General features: G+C 41.8%; 1 protein-coding gene across 1 annotated transcript in view; it reads left to right on the forward strand.

Moving 5' to 3' along the window:
• The window catches only part of LAMA4 (laminin subunit alpha 4), a 146,581-nt gene that overhangs the window by 53,180 nt on the left and 71,439 nt on the right, over nucleotides 1-21,962 (forward strand). Inside the window, exons 5-8 of the mRNA XM_028104167.2 lie at nucleotides 6,834-7,048; nucleotides 8,988-9,083; nucleotides 10,932-11,083; nucleotides 20,302-20,412. Of these exons, the coding sequence (XP_027959968.2) occupies nucleotides 6,834-7,048; nucleotides 8,988-9,083; nucleotides 10,932-11,083; nucleotides 20,302-20,412 (574 nt within the window). The remainder of the gene's footprint in view (nucleotides 1-6,833; nucleotides 7,049-8,987; nucleotides 9,084-10,931; nucleotides 11,084-20,301; nucleotides 20,413-21,962) is intronic.

Here is a 21,962-nt window from a genome sequence, read left to right on the forward strand (position 1 = left end):
TAAGGAAACTGAGGCTAAGGGAGGTGATGGGGCTGGTCCACAGTCACAACACTCCTAAGTCGGGGGGCAGGGGGGGGGTGCAAGGGCCAGGATTCACACGTTTTGGCTGAAAAATCTGGATTCTTTCCCTGTGCCCATACTGTTTTTCCTAAACGTCTTCCCAAAGGTCTTCTGTTTTAAACTTTGACAATTAATGAAGTAAAGGAGTCTCTGAAATTCAGAAGAAGCACAGTGAACCTGCTCCTAGATTCCCTTTGACTGGAGGCTGCATCAACAGATGTGCGGGAAATAAGCATCCTTCAAAGGCCTGTCATTAGCACCGGGGGGGAGGATCGCTCTGAGCAACTTTCTTGGCTTCATCTCCTCTCTCCCATCCACCCTTCCTCACACCCTGCTGTTTTAAAGGGAATGAACTGAGGCCTTTTACATCAAAAATTGACCTTACCATCCAGGGGACTCTTCCTCAAAATGGAAATCACAGGGATTCATACTGCACACAGGTTTGAGAAACATTGGTCTAAAGCATAAAAGATGAACCTCCTACCGTACCATGTAAAAGGGCTCAAACACCCTTGTTTTTACAGCAGACTGGTGGAGGGGTAGGGATGTCACCATTTCTTCCAAGGGAAGAAAGAAAGCCTGATAGAGGGACAAGCAAAGCCTCTTCAAGAGGGCAGTGCAAGGAGTGATTGCTTTCCCACAGAGAGGGCTGGGTCCTTGGGGAGGGGGTAACCTTCACTGATTTTGTTTTGTGTTTGACCTTGGGACTGGCAGAGGTTTAGTTTTGTTTTGAGTTTAACAGCCAGGTTGTTAAACTGTCGCAGTTAAGCTTCATCGAATCTATATTTTCAATGTATCTGTGACCTTGGACACAGATATTCGTGGAGGTTCATGAGTTCCCAGTGAATATTTTCTTAATTTTGTGTTTAATTTCAATGATAATCTTGAGGAAATAGTTACTTGAAACACGTCTGGACTTTATATAAGGACCACTTTATAATAAAGGGAGATCTGCCTCAGAGCAGAGGAGAAAGTAACAGCCAGCGGTGTGTCAGTGACACATTACAGACAATTGGAGGTCAAATGGCATGACATCAAAGCAAACTGAGTCATCACCTAGCACATGGCAGGACATGGATGCTGAGCTCACACAATCCTCTACCATGTCATGTTGCAAGTAGCCTTTCAGTTGCAACAAGAAAACATCATCCATTGTCTTGAATTGATACTATTACTTTGAAATCATTAGTTTCACAGTTTTGTTTGTGTTTTATTTGTAAAATTTATTTTGGTTTTCAAGATGTATAAAAGCCACAGGTACAAGGAGTTTCTACCTCGTTTTATGTTCGAACCATTTAAAGATTTAAAGATAATTTAGATGAACACGAGGAGAGGTAGTCTATGAGACTGTTTTTCCTTTCACAGGGATCCATGCTGCGCACAAGTTTGAGAAACATTGATCTAAAGCACAAAACGTTAACTTCTTACTGTCCCATGTAAAACAGCGCAAGCACCCTTGTTTTTACAATGAGGTCCATGTTTTTTTAGCCTGCCCTGGCCCCTGGCTGGCTCTTTCCCAAAGTCCTTTTCCCCACCTCACACTTTAACTTCTGCGTGTGGGAGCTGCGGCCCCCCAAATCCACCAGATCAACTGTAGAGCTCACCACGTTGTGTTGTATTAAGATGAAGACTGTGACAATGATGATAAAAATAGTAACATTGAGGGAGTGCTTACTGTGTGCCACATAGCTGTTGTAAGCTCTTCACATACAATGACACATTTAAACCTTAAAAAAAATCCTATGAGATACCATCTTCATCCTTATTTATAGAGGAGGAAAGTGAGAGACAGACTGATTAAGCCACATGCTCACAATCACACATTTGGGGTTTTTTTTTTCAGTCTCTACTATTAAAGTAGGAATTCCTCAGCAGAAGGAGCATCTCATTCATTTCTCTGCTGCTCTTCCCCCATCACGGTATCTGAAACATGGTAGACACTCCATTATATTTGTTTAAGTAATACCTCTTTTTTTTTTTAATGAAAAGACAATAACAGTACTGCTAATGTTCCTTTCGAAAGGTACCTGTAGTAATGAGAGTCAGTCATTGCTTGCCTTGTTTGATCCCCCACTCCACTCCTCCTCGTGCCAGGAAAATGGAAGAGGGTGACACCGAATTGAGTGAGTCAAAACACTGCCCTCTGGCTGAATAGAGGTTGCAAATGGAAGTTATCACCTGATGCAAATAATTATAAAATGTGCAGGCCTTATGGACAGGAATTTTGCCATTTTTATTCTCATCCCAGTGTGACTTTCCATCTGCTCTAAGTAGTACATTTTATTTTTTTACCTTATTTTTTGTAAGAGAGGGAGAGAGAGAGAGAGCACATGAGCATGAGCTGGGGTGGCAGGAGGGGTAGAGGGAGCGGAAAAAAGAATCTTAAGCAGGCTCCATGCTCAGCGCAGAGCCCGATGCCGGGCTCCATCCCAGGACCCTGAGATCATGACCTGAGTGGAAATCGAGAGTCGGACACTCAACTGACTGAGCCACCCAGGCGCCCCCTAAGTAGTACCCAGAGCCATTAGACTTAATCCAAGTCACAATTGGTTAGGGGTAAACCCAAAACCAAAACCCAGGAGCTTTGACATTCAATCCAGAGTTTTCAGTTCATAAGTGTGTATGATCTCAATACCTCAGTATTCCACATTCTCTCCCATGGCAGCTTTAATAATATTCCTTCATCCATTCGGTTTTGCAGTAGAGTGAGAGACATGCTAAGACAGTATGAGGATTTATCATGTGGATCTTATTGCTTAAGGATCAAGAGGGAAGGATGGGGCAAATTAAAGCAAATCCAAGGAGACCTTAAAACCCTAACAGGAAAGGCTGAATATAGTATCATCAGAGATAATGATGATGACAGTGATAATGATGTTGACGATGGCCTTGATAGAAAAGAATAAAGAAGAGGAGGGGTAGGAAGAGAAAGCTAACATTTATTGAGGGTTGTGATTCCAGGGTTTAGTCTGATTCTTTCTGAAGGCACCATGCTTTTTCAAACTTACACTATCAACTCTCTTATCTGTATAGAATTCTTCTATGACTCCCTACTCTCTACCTTGCCCCCGTTCTGGATTCTTACCCTGTGACCTTGAATGGGTACATTTTCCTAGACTTATTTATCAGTCTTTCATAGAGAAGTAAAAAGCATTTATAATGGCACCTACGATGTAACAGGTGCTTTTTTTTTTTTTTCAGAGTTTAATTTAACCCCAATGACGGCTATAGAAAGGCATCCCTCCCAGAAAGACTTCTGTGCCACCTGGGAGTTTTGGCAACCTTGGTAAAAGTATTCAGCGACAGCTGTATGGCCCTAGGAAGTGAAGCAAAGGAGAAAGAGCAGAGGAGAGAAAAAGAGCTCCAAAAATTCCCAGAACATTTATTGATCAAAAGCTTTTTTCCCCAAAACATATTTCTTTGTCTCCTATTTTGCCCAAACAATATGATCACTAACTGAAATGACAGTGTTCATAAGCCACAGTTCTTTTGTTTACACTGTAAATTTATCAGCTCTATTTTCTATGAGTGAATCAAGTCACTAATAAAGCTAGGAATGAGATAGTGGGGGAAGAAAACAGATAGGACCAGACTACTGGGTACCAAGGCTCCAGTGCTCACTCTAATTCCAACTGCTGGTCTTTTTGAACCTTTTTTATTTGTTACTTGAGGGCAGGAATTGGGTACATTGACAGCATTTCATTATTCAATTGTTAGAATCACTAATTGATTAATTAGCTAATTCATTTAATGCCAGACTTGTGGGATATAAAGAGCGTTTTTTTAAAGATTTTATTTATTTATTTGACAGAGAGAGAGACCGCGAGAGAGGGAACACAAGCAGGGGGAGTGGGAGAGGGAGAAGCAGCCTTCCCGCTGAGCAGGGAGCCTGATGCGGGGCTCGATCCCGAGACCCTGGGATCGTGACCTGAGCCGAAGGCAGACACCCAACGACTGAGCCACCCAGGCGCCCCAGGATACAAAGAGCTTTAAACTTGGAGTCCGATGATAGGGTTGAGCCCTGCAGTAACGAACAAATTATTTAGCTTCTCCACACTCTAGTTTTCTTATCTATAAAGGCAAGGGATTATAGGGTGCTATGGGAAAAAAACCTTTGCCTGCTTATTCTATAAAATCTGCAGGGTTGAAGTTTGGGCTATGACTTCAGAATTGCCTCTGAACTGACCACCAAAAGGCAAAGTAGATTGTGTCTGTGATTGAGATTCTGACTTGCAGAATGGAGAATTTGGTTATTCTCTTGTGGGAGACCAAGAGACGACCTATGGAGGTCAGATACAGTGGGATTCAACAGAAAAAGAAAGTAAGTGGCATCTGACTTCTGTGAGCTTGGGCAGGGTCCTTCACTCCCAGACCTCAGGATTCCCAGCTCTACTTTGAGGTGGCAGGTCTGAGTCCCATTTCAATGGGACCAAGAGTCTCATACTCTCTGTTTGGTGAACTGCAGTGAAGGATAGCAACTTAATCCAGCCATGCACTCCATAAGGAATGATTTGTGCTGGCTTGGGAACCAGAGAACCTATAAATCAGAGGTGCAGAGACATGAGTATGAATAACAAAACTCATTGAACATTTCCTTCTGCGGGGTGTCTCTCCATGGGTTGTGTGGCACTTACATTCATTCTTATCTTTTTCATGGACCTCGATTTCTAGAATTCATGATTTTACATGTAATTGTGCTTGATTCACTTCCTGTTCTTTCAGGCCATGGGCCGTGTGTTTTTCCTCTTCCTGTCTCTCCACGCCTTACATAAAATAGACATGAATTGTCCCTCTGTTGGATGAATTCATTCGTTCATTTATAGCAGCAGCAGTGTGGTCCAGGGTGGAGTGAATGAAAGAACATCAGGGTCGGAAGGTCTGGGTCTTGCACTGTGAATTCCTTGCTATATGCGCCTGGAAACCCAAAGTAGCCTCCTAGCCTCAGCATACCAGGCCTGTGTGGCCTACCTCCTGGGTGTCTGTGGTTAACTACATAAACTCACCTCAGTGAAGCTATGGAATACAATGCGAGTAGAGGGGATAAAGATTACAACTACACCAAAAAACTGAGACATAGGAATAAAGCCCGGAAGAACGTATGCAAAATGTCAGACAGTGATTTTGTTAGGATCTTGGGATTATAGGTGATTTTTTTTCATTTCCCCATTTTTCAAATATTCTGAATCATGAAATCCTTTTTTAAAAACTGTCATGTCTTGTTATTATTGGCCAGGTCTTCCTGATTTCCTTGGAAAGTCCTCTCCTGCTTTCCCCTCCAAGGCCAACGCCCCAGCCCAGGCCCTCCACACCCCAGCCCGGCCTCCCTATTCCAGCCCGCAGTCCACCCTGCATCTGAAGCCAGCCCCGGCTTCCCCCACCTCTGCTATCATCACAAAAACCTCCGTCGGTTCCCTTTCTTTTTCTCTCTCCCCTCAGAACCCACTCCTGCACCTGACCTTCGGCTCCATGAAGGGGTGACTACACATTCTTTCCAGCCACTCCCAAAGCATCTTCAGCTCCAGTCGGCCAATCTTGACACTAGTTTAGGGTCACAGCAAAGAGGAGGCTATTGCCAGCAGAAAACATGTGTAGTTTGGCTCACACAGTATTCTTCTAAAGTTTGAGCCAAAGTTTAAAAACGGTGATTTCAGATAAAAACCCAAACTTCAACTTTTTTGTTTTAAAAATAGGAACATCTGGCAACACAGATCCTCCGTTCCTTCAAGGCTGCAGTATGGAAACAGTTGACAGGAGCTGAGTAGCAGTTACCCCCCTTGGTTGGGGCCTGCGGTCCCACCACTCACAGTAGGGCCTCTACTGGCCCACAAGGCACCTTCAGGAAAAGTAGAGAAAAGCATTTCTTCCTCTGAGCAGAAGCAGCCCCACCCAGAAGGCACAGCTTGGCAAGCCCAGCAAAGGCTGGATGGATTTTGGCCTCTATTCTCCAAATGAGCTGGAATCTCTCATTAATAACCCAGCTGGCATGACCACAGACACCAGCTCTGTCCCCACAACGAAGGCAGTTAAGTGCCTGGCCTCTGTAGCCTCACATATTAAAATGTCCACAGTAATGGCCATCTGGGCTCCAATTTCATTTGTCTGTGGTACTCTCAGCCCTGCCATCTGCTTTGTCTCCACACGGCCTTCCCTCCATCACAAGATGGCTGCCAGAGCTGAGTGCTGCCTGCCTCTTCATTCACCTGCAGATGGACAGAATGTCTTCACATACCCCTCAAGTAAGAGCCCTGAGCGACACTCTGAATGAATCACTTCTCAGCCAACTTACTTTAGCCAGGACAATGGCAGGCACTAACTGGCTCAGGTTTAGGTTCTCTGAACAATTCACTATGGCAAGGCAGTTGGTGATTTATCCCAGTGTTTCTCAATGCAGATATTAACATTTTGGCCAGGACAATTTTTAGCTGTGCCCTAGTAGTGCATCCCCTGCTGTACATTTAGCATAACTGGCATCTCTCGATTAGGTACCAGCCATGTACCCTAGTTGTTGAGGTAACTAAAAATGCCCACACACTAGTTGTATCTAGACATTTGTGCATCTGGAGGTCTGACCAAACTGAATGGGCTTCAACGCAATAGGGAAGAGTGGTTCCTTAAAAACAAAGTCTGGCCTTATTAGGAAGATGGGAAAGTAGGAAAAAATTCTGGGAGGGCAATCCACATACGTTCACTACACTTTCTTCTAGGTGGGAGGGAAGATAAAAGAGAAGAAAAACTATGGCTGCTAAATTTTTAACCTGTGATTTCTGCCTCAGATGTGCCCCCGGTTACTATGGAAACCCCTTGCTGATTGGAAGCACCTGTAAGAAATGTGACTGCAGTGGAAATTCAGATCCCAACCTGATCTTTGAAGACTGTGATGAGGTCACCGGCCAGTGTAGGAATTGCCTACGCAACACCACGGGATTCAAGTGTGAACACTGTGCCCCTGGTTACTATGGGGATGCCAGGGTAGCCAAGAGCTGTGCAGGTACGGCACTGGAGGTTGTGGCCAGCATGTACAACGAATCTAGATGGGTCGGTGTTGGAGAGATACTGCAAGTGTCCCCTTGTCACTTTTCCAGGGTAATGTGCATTCTTAGGAATGTGTACCCCAAACTCACCAGGAGTAGATGATTTATCAAGGTTACTAGTATAACTTAGCTCATGGGTAGGATAGACCATGAGATGGTCACACAAATGAGCTTTCACCTTATCTTACATTCTTCCAATTTCGATCAAGGAAGTAAATCAGAAGTCCATGGATTACCTATCATTGACCAGAATTTTGAATGAAAACTTGCAAGATTTACCTCTGTTTTCTTATTCTGGAAGCTCTGTCCCTTTTACCAGTTGTGTTTGGTAAAACTGACTTCTTAGTGAAATAGATTAGCAAGCCAAGGGTACAGTTTAGTCAACCCCCAATGTCCTCAAATTGTCAGGGCAAATATTGCAGGGACACTATAGGAAATCTTCCCGGTTAAACTTCAGTTAGACTAAAATGTACAAATTTTATTCATGATTTCTCTAATCCATTTGCTGCAGAGAGTGAAGCTCTTTAGAAATAAAGTTAAAGCGCCTTCCTCGGGGCAAAGGAGGGTTGGGACTGAATATTTCTTACTCTTTCGTGACTGAGAGAGAACAGGGTGAGGAAGAGGCATTGTATTCTTGGGGCATGCTTCTACTGGAATCCCCTCACTGAAGCAGATTCCCACCTGAAAAGATTTTAAGAAGAGTTTAAATTTGAGAAGAAGGCACATATGAGCTGCAGAAGTCACAATAAAAGTGAACATGTCTGCAAGAAAGCCAAGTGCACTGAGGCATAAAACCAGAGGCAAGAGAGGAGTTCTATGTCCAGTCAGGCAGGCATCCGAAAGAGTTTTGGCAAAATCAAAGCCTTAGACATCGATGCTCCAATTCTCAAAACATTTACTAAACTTAAACTACATAGATGCAGGTCACTCTTAGAAAAGACGCTAATGTTAGAAGCAATAAAGTATGATCTTGCTGAATTGTTTAATAAATCTACGTTTTGTGGAACATTACACAGCTGAAATGTAATAAATGTACATCCCTCATGAAGCTAATTTTTTTATGATTATTCTGTAGAAACACTTAAGAGGTGGGGGAGAATTCACAATACTATTCCAGCTCACGGCTAGCATAGATGGCTTAGGAAATCTTTTTTAAATATTACAAATGAATTGCTACTGAGAAACTCAATGGAAAATGAACAGTCTGATGAGATCGGGGTTTCAGTTTTTTTTCCAAAAGGCATTCTTGAAAATCATCGGTAGATTAATAATGGGCTCTCAGGTCTTCTAAATTCACGTAAATATGTTCCCGATTCTTTCCCCGACATTATTCCTAGTCATCCCACTGATAGCTATCATTTGGGGGTTTGGAGTCAGCCTTGCCAAGGGTCAAGCACCGTGGGAGCCAAAAATTGCTCTTGAGACTCCTCCCTCCCTCCCGCTGCACTGCGCCTTCCTCACACCTGGCAATGATCAACGCTGGAGTTGGATTAAACTGGAGAATCAGTCTGTGATGAAAGGAGGGCTCTCAGATTCCAGTTGAATGATGGGTTCCGGGATCATTTTGTACTTTGTGAAACTTCCCAGGATCTTTTTGGACTAAAGCAATTGTACAGTCATGTCAGAATCCCAGAAAGTTGGGAGAGGAGTCCTAGAAAATGTAGATTTACTTTTGCCCCAGGGCCACCTTTGGAAAATCTCCCTGGGCTGGGCTTAATTGGGTGAGGGGCATAATCTCTAGATCACGGACTCTACACCGTCGTAAGGAAGAATATAATTAATCCTTGTTGGAAGAACTATATACTGATAGCCAGTATTTCTAGAAACCAGGAAAACATTGCCATATTTTAAGCATTAAGAAACAAATCCCTAATCTCTTGTTTTTGTTTCCCACAGTGTGCAATTGTGGGGGAGGCCCATGTGACAGCGTAACCGGAGAATGCTTGGAAGAAGGTTTTGAACCCCCTACAGGCATGGACTGCCCAACCATAAGTAAAAATAACAGTACATGATTGACTAACCCCACTTTCTCTAATGTGCTGCAGGTGTAGGATTAAGAAGAGCTATGCAATTCCCTCTCTAGAAACTCCCTAAGTCCCCCTCCCGGCTTTAACTCTGTCTGTGCCTCCACCAAGGGGACCCTAAGCGGAAGCTACTTGACTCCAATTGGTAAAATGGGTGATTTACATTGAAACAACTCTGCTTTAGAAAATTTATTTTATGAAGCCTTTAAATTCAGCATCTTACCTCGCAGGTAAAGGCAGAATCAGAAGAGCAATTCCTAGTGACCAAGTTCAATTTAATTCCTCTTTCTATATTATCTCTTCAAATCTTCAGATAATGTGATATACAGACAATGCTTTACAACACCAGGGAAACCAAGACACTAAGCCACTTAAGCGGCTTTTCCCAAATCACTCCAAAACGGAAGTGGCAGCAGAAAGAAAATGTTCAGGCCTTATGGGATGGAGCTATTGTCTTATTTTCCTGGATTTCTCTGCCATTCCTATCAATCAAATCACGAGCAGCCCTGAGGGTGCAGGAGACTGCTGAAACACTTCACAGCAAATGCCCAGAGCTGATCTTAACAACTTCTCAGGCACCCTTCAAACCCTTTGTCTAGAAAAGGCTATGACTGATTCTTAGGATTTAAGGAAAGGTTTGCCTTAGAAAGCCCTTTACTGAGAAAATAACTAATAATTGCCTTTAAGTAGAGTGGTTTAAAGACAATTTTAACTTTAGGTATCCCCTCCCCCAGACGAGAGTATCTTGGTCTCTCGGTGCCTGTGAGCACAGGAGATTAATGTTACGGATGATTCACATCTTAGAAGATGGCACAGGATGTGAGACACAAGCAGGGCAAAGTTCACACACTGATCAGCAAGGTCATTTTAAGGACATCTTAATGTCCTTAAAGGATGTGCTGGCTGGGGAGCCATTCCTTTAAGATAGCATGCCCATGTTAAACTTCAAATAACAAATTAACACATTAACAACTATTAACACCTCAGTCTTCATTTATTGGTTCTCTGGAAAAGAGCACAGTCTGAGGAAAAGAGATTGGGAACAGAAAAGTTTCAGAGAGTGGTCAAGACCGGTTTCAAAGCACAGTCTGCTGTCCTTCTGAGTACGCCGCAAGTGGGCACTGGGCCCCCCAGGAGCAAACGGGGGGAGGGGTGAGGGGAAGGACAGAGGTAAGCGGAACTCAAATGTGAAATGCAAGGAGCGGGCAGAAACTACGACCTACTTCACCATGTGCCCAGACTGAGCAGATATGCACAAGCAGTGACATTCTACAGACCCCCTTCTGGCTGAAGTGTTCATCCAGACAGGAGGTCAGGCCATGCAGAGGCGCTGAGCCACCCCTGGGATAGGAATAGGAAAGAGGGGGTGCCTACCAAACAGCCAGCTTCGCCAGTGGGCACTAAGCAAAAGCCTCACATGAAGAGAGCCATCCCAGGGGGCTGTCCCACCACTAAGGAAAAGTGGAGAGCGGGCTTCTCCTCCCCCACCCACCTTGCAAATGCCTTGCCCTTTTATGCTTCCTTCCTTTCTCAGTTCAGCGACCTGTTGTGTCCACAACAGCCTACTTGCCCTGTTGCACGCCTTCTTCATTTTGTTATGTTTTAAGTGGGGATAGTGCCCAATGTACGGTTTGAGTCATCTTAGACTGCAGTGTGCTTTGAGTGTAAGGACTGGTTCTGTGACCCAGAACAGTTCCTCAGGAAACAAACATAAAAATAATATTAACCAAGGAAGTACACATAATGATCTACTAGAGCACATGCTTCCCGGCTGACTTTCAGTTTTAAAGAAATAACATGTCCGTTTTACCTCCAGGCTGTGATAAGTGCATCTGGGACTTGATTGATGACCTTCGATTAGCAGCCCTCTCGATTGAAGACAGCAAATCTGGTCTGTTGAGTGTCTCATCTGGTGCGGCTGCTCATAGGCACGTGAATGAACTCAACTCCACCATCTTCCTCCTCAAAGTAGGCGGCCATGTTGTACCTTCAGCTGTATCTCATGCTGGTCTTACAGGACTGCTCCTAGAACTCCTATCCTTTCTATCATCTGAGGCCCACGGCTGTATTACAGATGGGTTGTTAGACTAGGAAATCAGAAAAAGTTTATTGTAACCATGAGCTTCAGGCCAAAACAAGAGTGGCCATCTATAAAAGAAATTAATGTGGAGAACATAACAACTAAAACAAGCAGTATCTAGGTACCAATCTATTGAAGGAAGGAAAACACTCTTATTTCCTCGGTAAAAATGTGCGTTGGTTATTCAGGTCCTTACCACAAACTTACCGTTATCTTAACCTCAATTTGCAGTGCTTTGAGGAGTTTCTCTAGAAACCTCTCTCCTGCTCATTCTCTCTCCCACCCTTACCTTTCCTTCTTACTGACACACAGTCTCTCTCATCTTCCCACACACACACACTGAAGCACACAGACATACATGCTCAGTGTCTCCTCACAGGTCTAGTGGTTAATATCTAATAAACAGTCAAAAACAAACTATAACAGTGCTACTGTATCTAAACTTTTTTTTTTTTAAGATTTTATTTATTTCACAGAGAGAGAGACAGCAAGAGAGGGAACACAAGCAAGGGGAGTGGAAGAGGGAGAAGCAGGCTTCCCGTGGAGCAGGGAGCCCGACTTGGGGCTCGATCCCAGGGCCCTGGGATCATGACCTGAGCCAAAGGCAGACGCTTGACTGAGCCACCCAGGCGCCCCCATGCTGTATCTAAACTTTAAGAGGTCTTTTTTTCCCCTCTAAATTATGGGCGTCCGTCACAACCAACAGATATTTTTTAAAACAATAATAATTAAATGAAAGGATAATGGAATTAGTATCAGCACAGGTTTTTACTTTATCAATTTCGCATAATAGTTAAGAGCACTAACTTTGAAACCAGATCGATTACCTTCAGATCCCAGCTCTGACACTCACGAGTTATGTGACCTGCTCATTCTTCAATTTTTTCCACTGGCATTGAGGATCATTATTGCACCTACCTCATGGGTTGTGGAGAGAATTCAGCAAGCGATATGTATGTAGAGCAGCAGTTGCAACAGTACCTACCATACAAAGTGCTCATTACTCTACTTTTTAGAGGTGCAAATAAATGATATACACAGCAATTGGCCAAATATGCAAAATGTAAAGTAAAGCAAGAATCACAAAATCATAGAGCTGGGTGGACTCCTAGTGAGCATTCTATCCCAAACTTAGGAATCATTCTTATCCACACTCATCTGTTTAGACACATGAAGGCACTACTTCTCAGAGTAGTCACCCAGACTCAGGCCTCTTGATACTGCTTGAACTCTCTTTCCTCAACAGCACAACTTCAAGATAGGTATAATTATAGCTGACAGGAAGTCAGTGTCAGGATTGAAAGGCTTACTCAAAAGTAATCCAGGTAAAGCTACATGAGACCAAACTCCTCGAAAACAGAAAACAGACGCCAAATGGTCTGAAATAAAGAGAATTGCTCTTCTTCTCCAAAAAAAAAAAAAAGAAAGAAAGAAAGTTAATTTTCAAACTCCATTTTACATTACATTTTACATTACATTGATCTTTGTGGGTTGATCATTTCCTCCAGGTTCTGCCAAATTTGAAATTGAAATTGTAAAGGCCAGATACCCTGGGCACCCACCAGTCTATAGGGTGATTTTGTGAAATTAGAAAAATGCCCTTTCTTGGAGCACAACCCAGTGAGCAGAGCTTGCAGAATTTCAGCCTGAAGGCCGTTGGAACCTTTGTGCAGACCCCAACCTTCATACCAGCTTACAGCTGCCTTCAGACCCCACGGTTTTGGTAACAGAAGCTCACATTCTACTCTGAGTCCTCTTATACTGAAAGCATTGTATGTATATATATTTTTTAAATATTTATTTGTTTATTTGAGAGAGAGAGAGAGCACGCAGGCGGAGGGCAAGAGAGAGAGAGAATCTTAAGCAGACTCCACACTGAGTGCAGAGCCCAATGCAGGGCTCAATCTCAGGACCCTGAGATCACGACCTGAGTCAAAACCAAGAATCAGACACTTAACCAGCTGAGCCCCCCAGGCTCCCCTGGATGTGTAGTTTTTTTTTTAATTTAATTATTTATTGTTATGTTAATCACCATACATTACATCATTAGTTTTTGACACCGTGTTCCACGATTCATTGTTTGTGTACAACACCCAGTGCTCCATGCAGTATGTGCCCTCCCCAATACCCTCCACCAGGTCAACCCATCCTCCCAACCCCCTCCCCTCTAGAACCCTCAGTTTGTTTTTCAGAGTCCATCATCTCTCATGGTTCATCTCCCCCTCCGAATTCCCCCCCTTCATCTTACCCTCCTGCTATCTTCTTCTTTTTTTTCTTAACATGTATTATTTGTTTCACAGGTACAGATCTGTGATTCAACAGTCTTGCACAATTCACAGCGCTCACCATAACACATACCCTCCCCAATGTCTGTCACCCAGCCACCCCATCCCTCCCACACCCCCACCACTCCAGCAACCCTCAGTTTGTTTCTTGAGATTAAGAATTCCTCATATCAGTGAGATCATATGATACTTGTCTTTCTCTGATTGACTTATTTCACTCAGCATAACACCCTCCAGTTCCATCCACGTCGTTACAAATGACAAGATCTCATTCCTTTTTATGGCTGCATAATATTCCATTGTATATATATATACCACTTCCTTATCCATTCATCTGTGGATGGACATCTTGGCTCTTTCCACAGTTTGGCTATTGTGGACATTGCTGCTATAAACATCGGGGTGCATGTACCCCTTTGGATCCCTACATTTGTATCTTTGGGGTAAATACCCAGTAGTGCAATCAGTGGATCGTACGGTAGCTCTATTTTCAACTTTTTGAGGAACCTCCATACTGTTTTCCAGAGTGGCTGCCCCAGCTTGCATTCCCACCAACAGTGTAGGAGGGTTCCCCTTTCTCTGCATCCTGCCAACATCTGTCCTTTCCTGACTTGTTAATTTTTGCCATTCTGACTGGTGTGAGGTGATAGCTCATTGAGGTATTGATTTGGATTTCCCTGATGCCGAGTGATATTGTGCAGTTTTTCATGTGTCTGTTGACCATTTGGATGTCTTCTTTGCAGACATGTCTGTTCATGTCTTCTGCCCATTTCTTGATTTTTCTTGATTGGATTATTTGTTCTTTGGGTGTTGAGTTTGATAAGTTCTTTATGGATTTTGGATACTAGCCTTTTATCTGATGTCATTTGCAAATATCTTCTCCTATTCTGTCAGTTGTCTTTTGGTTTTGTCGACTGTTTCTTTTGTTGTGCAAAAGCTTTTTATCTTGATGAGGTCCCAATAGTTCATTTTTCCCCTTGCTTCTCTTGCCTTTGGCGATGTTTCTAGGAAGAAGTTGCTGCGGCGGAGGTCGAAGAGGTTGCTGCCTGTGTTCTCCTTTAGGATACTGATGGACTCCTGTCTCACATTTAGGTCTTTTAACCATTTTGAGTCTATTTTTGTGTGTGGTGTAAGGAAATGGTCCAGTTTCATTCTGCATGTGGCTGTCCAATTTTCCCATTTGTTGAAGAGACTGTCTTTTTTCCATTGGACATTCTTTCCTGCTTTTCAAAGATTAGTTGACCATAGAGTTGAGGGTCCATTTCTGGGCTCTCGATTCTGTTCCATTGATCTATGTGTCTGTTTTTGTGCCAGTACCACACTGTCTTGATGATCACAGCTTTGTAATAGAGCTTGAAGTCTGGAATTGTGATGCCACCAGCTTTGCTTTTCTTTTTCAACATTCCTCTGGCTATTCGGGTTCTTTTCTGGTTCCATACAAATTTTAGGATTATTTGTTCCATTTCTTTGAAAAAAGTGGATGGTATTTTGATGAGGATTGCATTGAATGTGTAGATTGCTCTAGGTAGCATTGACATCTTCATGATATTTGTTCTTCCAATCCATGAGCATGGAACGTTTTTCCATTTCTTTGTGTCTTCCTCAATTTCTTTCATGAGTATTTTATAGTTTTCTGAGTCAGATCCTTTGCCTCTTTGGTTAGATTTATTCCTAGGTATCTTATGGTTTTGGGTGCAATTGTAAATGGGATCAACTCCTTAATTTCTCTTTCTTCTGTCTTGTTGTTGGTGTATAGGAATGCCACTGATTTCTGTGCACTGATTTTATATCCTGCCACTTTACTGAATTCCTGTACGAGTTCTAGCAGTTTCGGGGTGGAGTCTTTTGGGTTTTCCACATAAAGTATCATTATCATCTGCAAAGAGTGAGAGTTTGACTTCTTCTTTGCCGATTTGGATGCCTTTGATTTCTTTTTGTCGTCTGATTGCTGTGGCTAGGACTTCTAATACTATGTTGAATAGCAGTGGTGAGAGTGGACATCCCTGCCGCGTTCCTGACCTTAGGGGGAAAGCTCTCAGTTTTTCCCCATTGAGAATGATATTCGCTGTGGATTTTTCATAGATGGCTTTTATGATATTGAGGTATGGACCCTCTATCCCTATACTCTGAAGAGTTTTGATCAAGAAAGGAGGCTGTACTTTTTCTGCATCTATTGAGAGGATTATAAGATTCTTGTTCTTTCTTTTGTGAATGCATTGTATCACGTTTATTGATTTGCAGATATTGAACCAACCTTGCAGCCCGGGGATAAATCCCACTTGGTCATGGTGAATAATCCTTTTAATGTACTGTTGGATCCTATTGGCTAGTATTTTGGTGAGAATTTTTGCATCCATGTTCATCAAGGATATTGGTCTGTAATTCTCCTTTTTGATGGGATCTTTGTCTGGTTTTGGGATCAAGGTAATGGCCTCATAAAACGAGTTTGGAAGTTTTCCTTCCATTTCTATTTTTTGGAACAGTTTCAGGAGAATAGGTATTAATTCTTCTTTAAATGTTTGGTAGAATTCCCCTAGGAAGCCGTCTGGCCCTGGGCTTTTGTTTGTTGGGAGATTTTTGATGACTGCTTCAATTTCCTTAGTGGTTATAGGTCTGTTCAGGTTTTCTATTTCTTCCTGGTTCAGTTTTGGTAGTTGATACATCTCTAGGAATGCATCCATTTCTTCCAGGTTATCTAATTTGCTGGCATATAGTTGCTCATAATATTTTCTTGTAATTGTTTGTATTTCTTTGGTGTTGGTTGTGATCTCTCCTCTTTCATTCATGATTTTGTTTATTTGGGTCCTTTCTCTTTTCTTTTTGATAAGTCTGGCCAGGGGTTTATCAATCTTGTTAATTCTTTCAAAGAACCAGCTCCTAGTTTCGTTGATCTGTTCTACTGTTCTTTTGGTTTCTATTTCATTGATTTCTGCTCTGATCTTTATTATTTCTCTTCTCCTGCTGGGTTTAGGCTTTATTTGCTGTTCTTTCTCCAGCTCTTTTAGGTGTAGGATTAGGTTGTGTATTTGAGAACTTTCTTGTTTCTTGAGAAAGGCTTGTATTGCTATATACTTTCCTCTTAGTACTGCCTTTGCTGCATCCCAAAGATTTTGAACAGTTGTGTTTTCATTTTCATTTGTTTCCATGATTTTTTTTAATTCTTCTTTAATTTCCTGGTTGACCCATTCATTCTTTAGTAGGATGCTCTTTAGCCTCCATGTATTTGAGTTCTTTCCAACTTTCCTTTTGTGATTGGGTTCTAGTTTCAAAGCACTGTGGTCTGAAAATATGCAGGGAATGATCCCAATCTTTTGGTACCAGTTGAGACCTGATTTGTGACCTAAGATGTGATTTATCCTGGAGAATGTTCCATGCACACTAGAGAAGAATGTGTATTCCGTTGCTTTGGGATGGAATGTTCTGAATATATCTGTGAAGTCCATTTGGTCCAGTGTGTCATTTAAAGTCTTTATTTCCTTGTTGATCTCTTGCTTAGATGATCTGTCCATTTCAGTGAGAGAGGTGTTAAAGTCCCCTACTATTATTGTATTGTTGTCAATGTGTTTCTTTGCTTTTGTTATTAATTGGCTTATATAATTAGCTGCTCCCATGTTAGGGGCATAGATGTTTACAATTGTTAGATCATCTTGTTGGATAGACCCTTTAAGTAGGATATAGTGTCCTTCCTCATCTCTTATTACAGTCTTTGGTTTAACATCTAATTTGTCTGATATAAGGATTGCCACGCCAGCTTTCTTTTGGTGTCCATTAGCATGGTAAATGGTTTTCCACCCCCTCACTTTCAATCTGGGGGTGTCTTTGGGTCTAAAATGAGTCTCTTGCAGACAGTATATCAATGGGTCTTGTTTTTTTTATCCAATCTGATAGCCTGTGTCTTTTGATTGGGGCATTTAGTCCATTTACATTCAGGGTTAACTATTGAAAGATATGAATTTAGTGCCACTGTATTACCTGTAAGGTGACTGTGACTGTATATTGTCTGTGTTCCTTTCTGGTCTATGTTGCTTTTAGGCTCTCTCTTTGCTTAGAGGACCCCTTTCAATATTTCTTGTAGGGCTGGTTTCGTGTTTGCAAATTCCTTTAGTTTTTGTTTGTCCTGGAAGCTTTTTACCTCTCCTTCTATTTTCAATGACAGCCTAGCTGGATATAGTATTCTTGGATGCATATTTTTCATTTAGTGCTCTGAATATATCATGCCAGTCCTTTCTGGCCTGCCAGGTCTCTGTGGATAGGTCTGTTGCTAATCTAATGTCTCTACCATTGTAGGTTACAGATCTCTTCTCCCGAGCTGCTTTCAGGATTTTCTCTTTGTCTCTGAGACTCGTAAGTTTCACTAGTAGATGTTGGGGTGTTGACCTATTTTTTATTGATTTTGAGAGGGGTTCTCTGTGCCTCCTGGATTTTGATGCCTGTTTCTTCCCCACATTAGGGAAGTTCTCTGCTATAATTTGCTCCAAAATACCTTCTGCCCCCCTCTCTCTTTCTTCTTCTTCTGGGATCCCAATTATTCTAATGTTGTTTCATCTTATGGTATCGCTTATCTCTCAAATTCTGCCCTCGTGGTCCAGTAGTTGTTTATCTCTCTTTTTCTCACCTTCTTTATTTTCCATCATTTGGTCTTCTATATCACTAATTCTCTCTTCTGCCTCATTTATCCTAGAAGTTAGTGCCCCCATTTTTGATTGCACCTCATTAATAGCCTTTTTTATTTTGACTTGGTTAGATTTTAGTTCTTTTATTTCTCCAGAAAGGGTTTCTTTAATAACTTCCATGCTTTTTTCAAGCCCAGCTAGTATCTTTAAAATCATCATTCTGAACTCTAGTTCTGACATCGTACTAATGTCCATATTCAGTAGGTCCCTGGCGGTCAGTACTGTCTCTTGTTCTTTTTGTTGAGGTGATTTTTTTCCATCTTGTCATTTTGTCCAGAGGAAAATAGATGAATGAGAGAACAAATGCTAACAGGGAACAACGTCCCCAGAAAATATACTCTAAACAAATCAGAAAAGACCTGAAACCGGGGGGAAAGAAAAAAGAAAAAAAAAAAAGAAAAAGATAAAAACAAACAAAAACAGAACAAAACAAAAAAAAAACAGAATATGATCAAATATGATCAGGCTGGTGCATAGATCAGTGCCACACACTAGATTTTGGGCATATTTTGGTCTGTTAGAATAAAGTGCCTCCCAAAATTTTAAAGAAAGAAAAACTTATATATGTACAAAAATAAGGGTTAATACAATGAAGGGATGGAATATGACTGTAAAGATGAAAATTATAAAAAATTTTATAAAAGGAATTGATAAGATAAGAAGTTGTTTGAAAAAAGAAAGAAGAGGATTTAAAAGAAAAAAGAAAAAAAAAGGGAGAGAATGTGATCAGGCAGGAGACTAGAACAAAGCCATACACTAGAGATTTAGGGTATATTTTGATCTGTTAGAAGAAACTGTATCTCAAAATTTTAAAGACAGAACAACTTACATATATATGCCAAAAATAAGGGTAATTACTATGAAGGGATAGAATATGACTCTAAAAATGAAAAAAAAATGTTTTTTAAAAAAGGGATTGATAAGATGTTGGTTGAAAAGGGAAAAAGAAAAATTCAAAAAAAAAAAGACAGTTATGAAAAAATTAACTTTGAAAGACTAAAGAATCATGGTAAAAAAGCCATGAATTCTATGTGCAGTATTCCCCTAGCGCTGGAGTTCTGCCTTTCTCTTTGATCGGTAAACTTCGTCTTGGCTGGCTGTTCTTGCTGATCTTCTGGGGGAGGGGCCTGTTGCCGTGGTTCCCAAATGTCTTTGCTGGAGGTGGAATTGCCCCGCCCTTGCCAGGGCCAGGCTCAGTAATCTGCTGGGGTTTGCTCTCAGGAGCTTTTGTTCCCTGCAAGCTTTCCATACAGCTTTGGAGGACAAGAGTGAAAATGGCGGCCTCCCAATCTCCTCCCCAAGGAGCCTAGAACTCAGGGCCCCACTCCTCAGTGTGCCCCCAGAGAAAAGCACTCAGTCATTCCTGTCTCCCCAGTCTCCGGCCTCACTCCATGCTCACCCAGCCTGTGACCGAGCATTTCTATCTCAGGCACCCGACCCCGTGTGGAGTCTCCAAACCCAGCAGATCCCTGCGGTGCACACCCGTGCCACTCCTCCTGGGGGAGGAAGGGGAGTCTTCCTGGATCTGCCGCTTTTTGGGTCCGTGCTGGAGGAGCAGTGGCCCAACTGTGCCACGGATCATGGTTAATGGCAACCCCGAGCTGAGAGCCCGCGCCTCGGCTCCGTCTCTGCAGCCGGCTTCCCCACTCTGATACCTGGGAGCTCTGCCTCACTCAGGCACCCCCGGTCTTTCTGTGACCCCGAGGGTCCTGAGACCACACTGTCCCAGTGAGGGTTCCACCCCCGGCTTAGCCACTGGAGCAACGTCCCTCGGTGGAGCCGACTTCTAAAAGTTCCAATTTTGTGCTCCACGGTTCTATCACTTGCCAGAAGTGGTGGATGGAGGCCCCCTCCCCCGCCGTCTATCCTCCCGAATATCACCTTGGATTCACTTCTCTGCACGTCCTACCTTCCCAAAAGTGGTCGCTTTTCTGTTCAGAGAGTTGCTGCTATTCTTTTCTTCAATCTCCTGTTGAGTTCGTAGGTGTTCAGAATGGTTTGATCCCTATCCAGCTGAATTCCTGGGACCAGACGAAATCCAGGTCTCCTACTCCTCTGCCATCTTGCTCCACCCCCCCCTTTATGTATAGTTTTTAAAAACCTGTTCTGCACATCTACTGATTATTTTCAAAACTTTTTTTTCCACAGACAAAATTGTCAGAAAGAGAAAACCAGTATGTCCTAAGAAAGATACAAATCAACAATGCTGAGAACACAATGAAAAGCTTTCTGTCTGACATGGAAGAATTAGCTGAAAAGGTATGTATTCAGTTTCTGGGACTGCCTTCAGAGAAAGGATTTAGCTACGGTGAGCCTGGCTGGTCACAAACGATTGAGGCTTAACACAGTGCAGGAAAAATGCAGTCACCCATGTGCCTTAAAATAAATCAAGGGAAGATCTGTGGAGAAAGTTAATATACTTGGTCTCTACAGTCTTTTCCCATTTTGATTGCTTTCCCTGGAAAACTATGTTTATGGAGAAATTTCCTGGTATCTGCTGCTGGTTAATATGGTTGATATAGGTTTCAGTTAGGATAGTTGGTCAGCTGTTTGCCATAACATTTTATGACTAAGAGCTGTAGAGAGCCCAGAAATAAACTTTATTATATAGAATATAAAATTTAAATGTTTGCTAAAGGTTGCCTTAAATAATAAAAAGAAAGAAGAACCATGCTGAGAAAAAAATTTTGCAGGTTGACAGGAAAAAAAAATATCACTTTCAAATTTCACTTTATACCATATACTAAAATAAATTCTGGACAGATTAAGACTTGAGCTTAAATCTCAAATCCATAAGAAAGCAGAACTAAATAATCATTAAACCTTGAAAGGAAATAACAGTACTCTTAAATATAGCATGAAGAATTATAATAAAAAGAGGTAATAGATTTGACAAGATAAAATTTCAAATACCCAGTAAAACAACTAAATAAATGAAAAAATCGACTAGACTAAGAAAAATATTGAGGAAAATATGGCTTGTAATAGCTCTCACAAATTAACAAGAAAAACATGAAAACAGGAGCAGAGTCAACATGAAAGACTATTAAATACACTCCCCAGGAGCCTAACGGAAAAAATATCCATCATTTGTACTAATAAAGAAAAATACAACTAAGTCACAAGGTGCCATATTTTATGTATTAAAATGTTTGACACATTTTTCCCCCTGATTATGTTCTACCAGTACTGACCAGAGTACTCTGGAATTTCTACTTTCAGACGCTGGTGTTTGACATTATAAACTATTGAAGTTCTTTTCCAAAACGGTTCTTATTTTTTACAAAAATAAAGGTTAAAAAACTCTGATAATCTCTTTTGACCTTGAACCTCTTAAACTTTTAAGAGATTTTGCTTCTAAAAACATGAATTATTCTAACTGCATCTTTGGAAGATTCAACTACTTTGAAATATGTATGAAAATTGTGTCCTCCATCCCCATGTGGTCGTGCATATTAATCCAACCACAAGCATATGTAGAAAGCAGTGAGATCTCTTAAGTTTCAAAGGAAATACCAGGAAAGAAATCTCTGTGAAAAACTCATTGTTTTTTCATTTCGGTATCATGGTTGGAATTTGCCCAAAATGTCTCAATTCTTGAGAAAATATTTTCCCCAAGATTAGTTCCTCTCACTGCTCAGACACAGAGTTACTGATCCTTTTGTTGTACAGTTTTTCCATTTCCAGTGTAACTTAAATGCAGACTTTCATAGGGAGAAAATAGCCTGAGCTTAAAAGTGACATCACAATAGAAAAGGCTCCTGGGGACCAAGAACAGACCACCAAAGCAGGAGGTTGATGATAAAGCT

Source organism: Eumetopias jubatus, unplaced genomic scaffold (assembly GCF_037043125.1).
Source record: "Eumetopias jubatus isolate StellerSeaLion01/CBP00866 unplaced genomic scaffold, mEumJub1_p1.0 scaffold_6, whole genome shotgun sequence".
NCBI classification, from domain to species: Eukaryota; Metazoa; Chordata; class Mammalia; order Carnivora; family Otariidae; genus Eumetopias; species Eumetopias jubatus.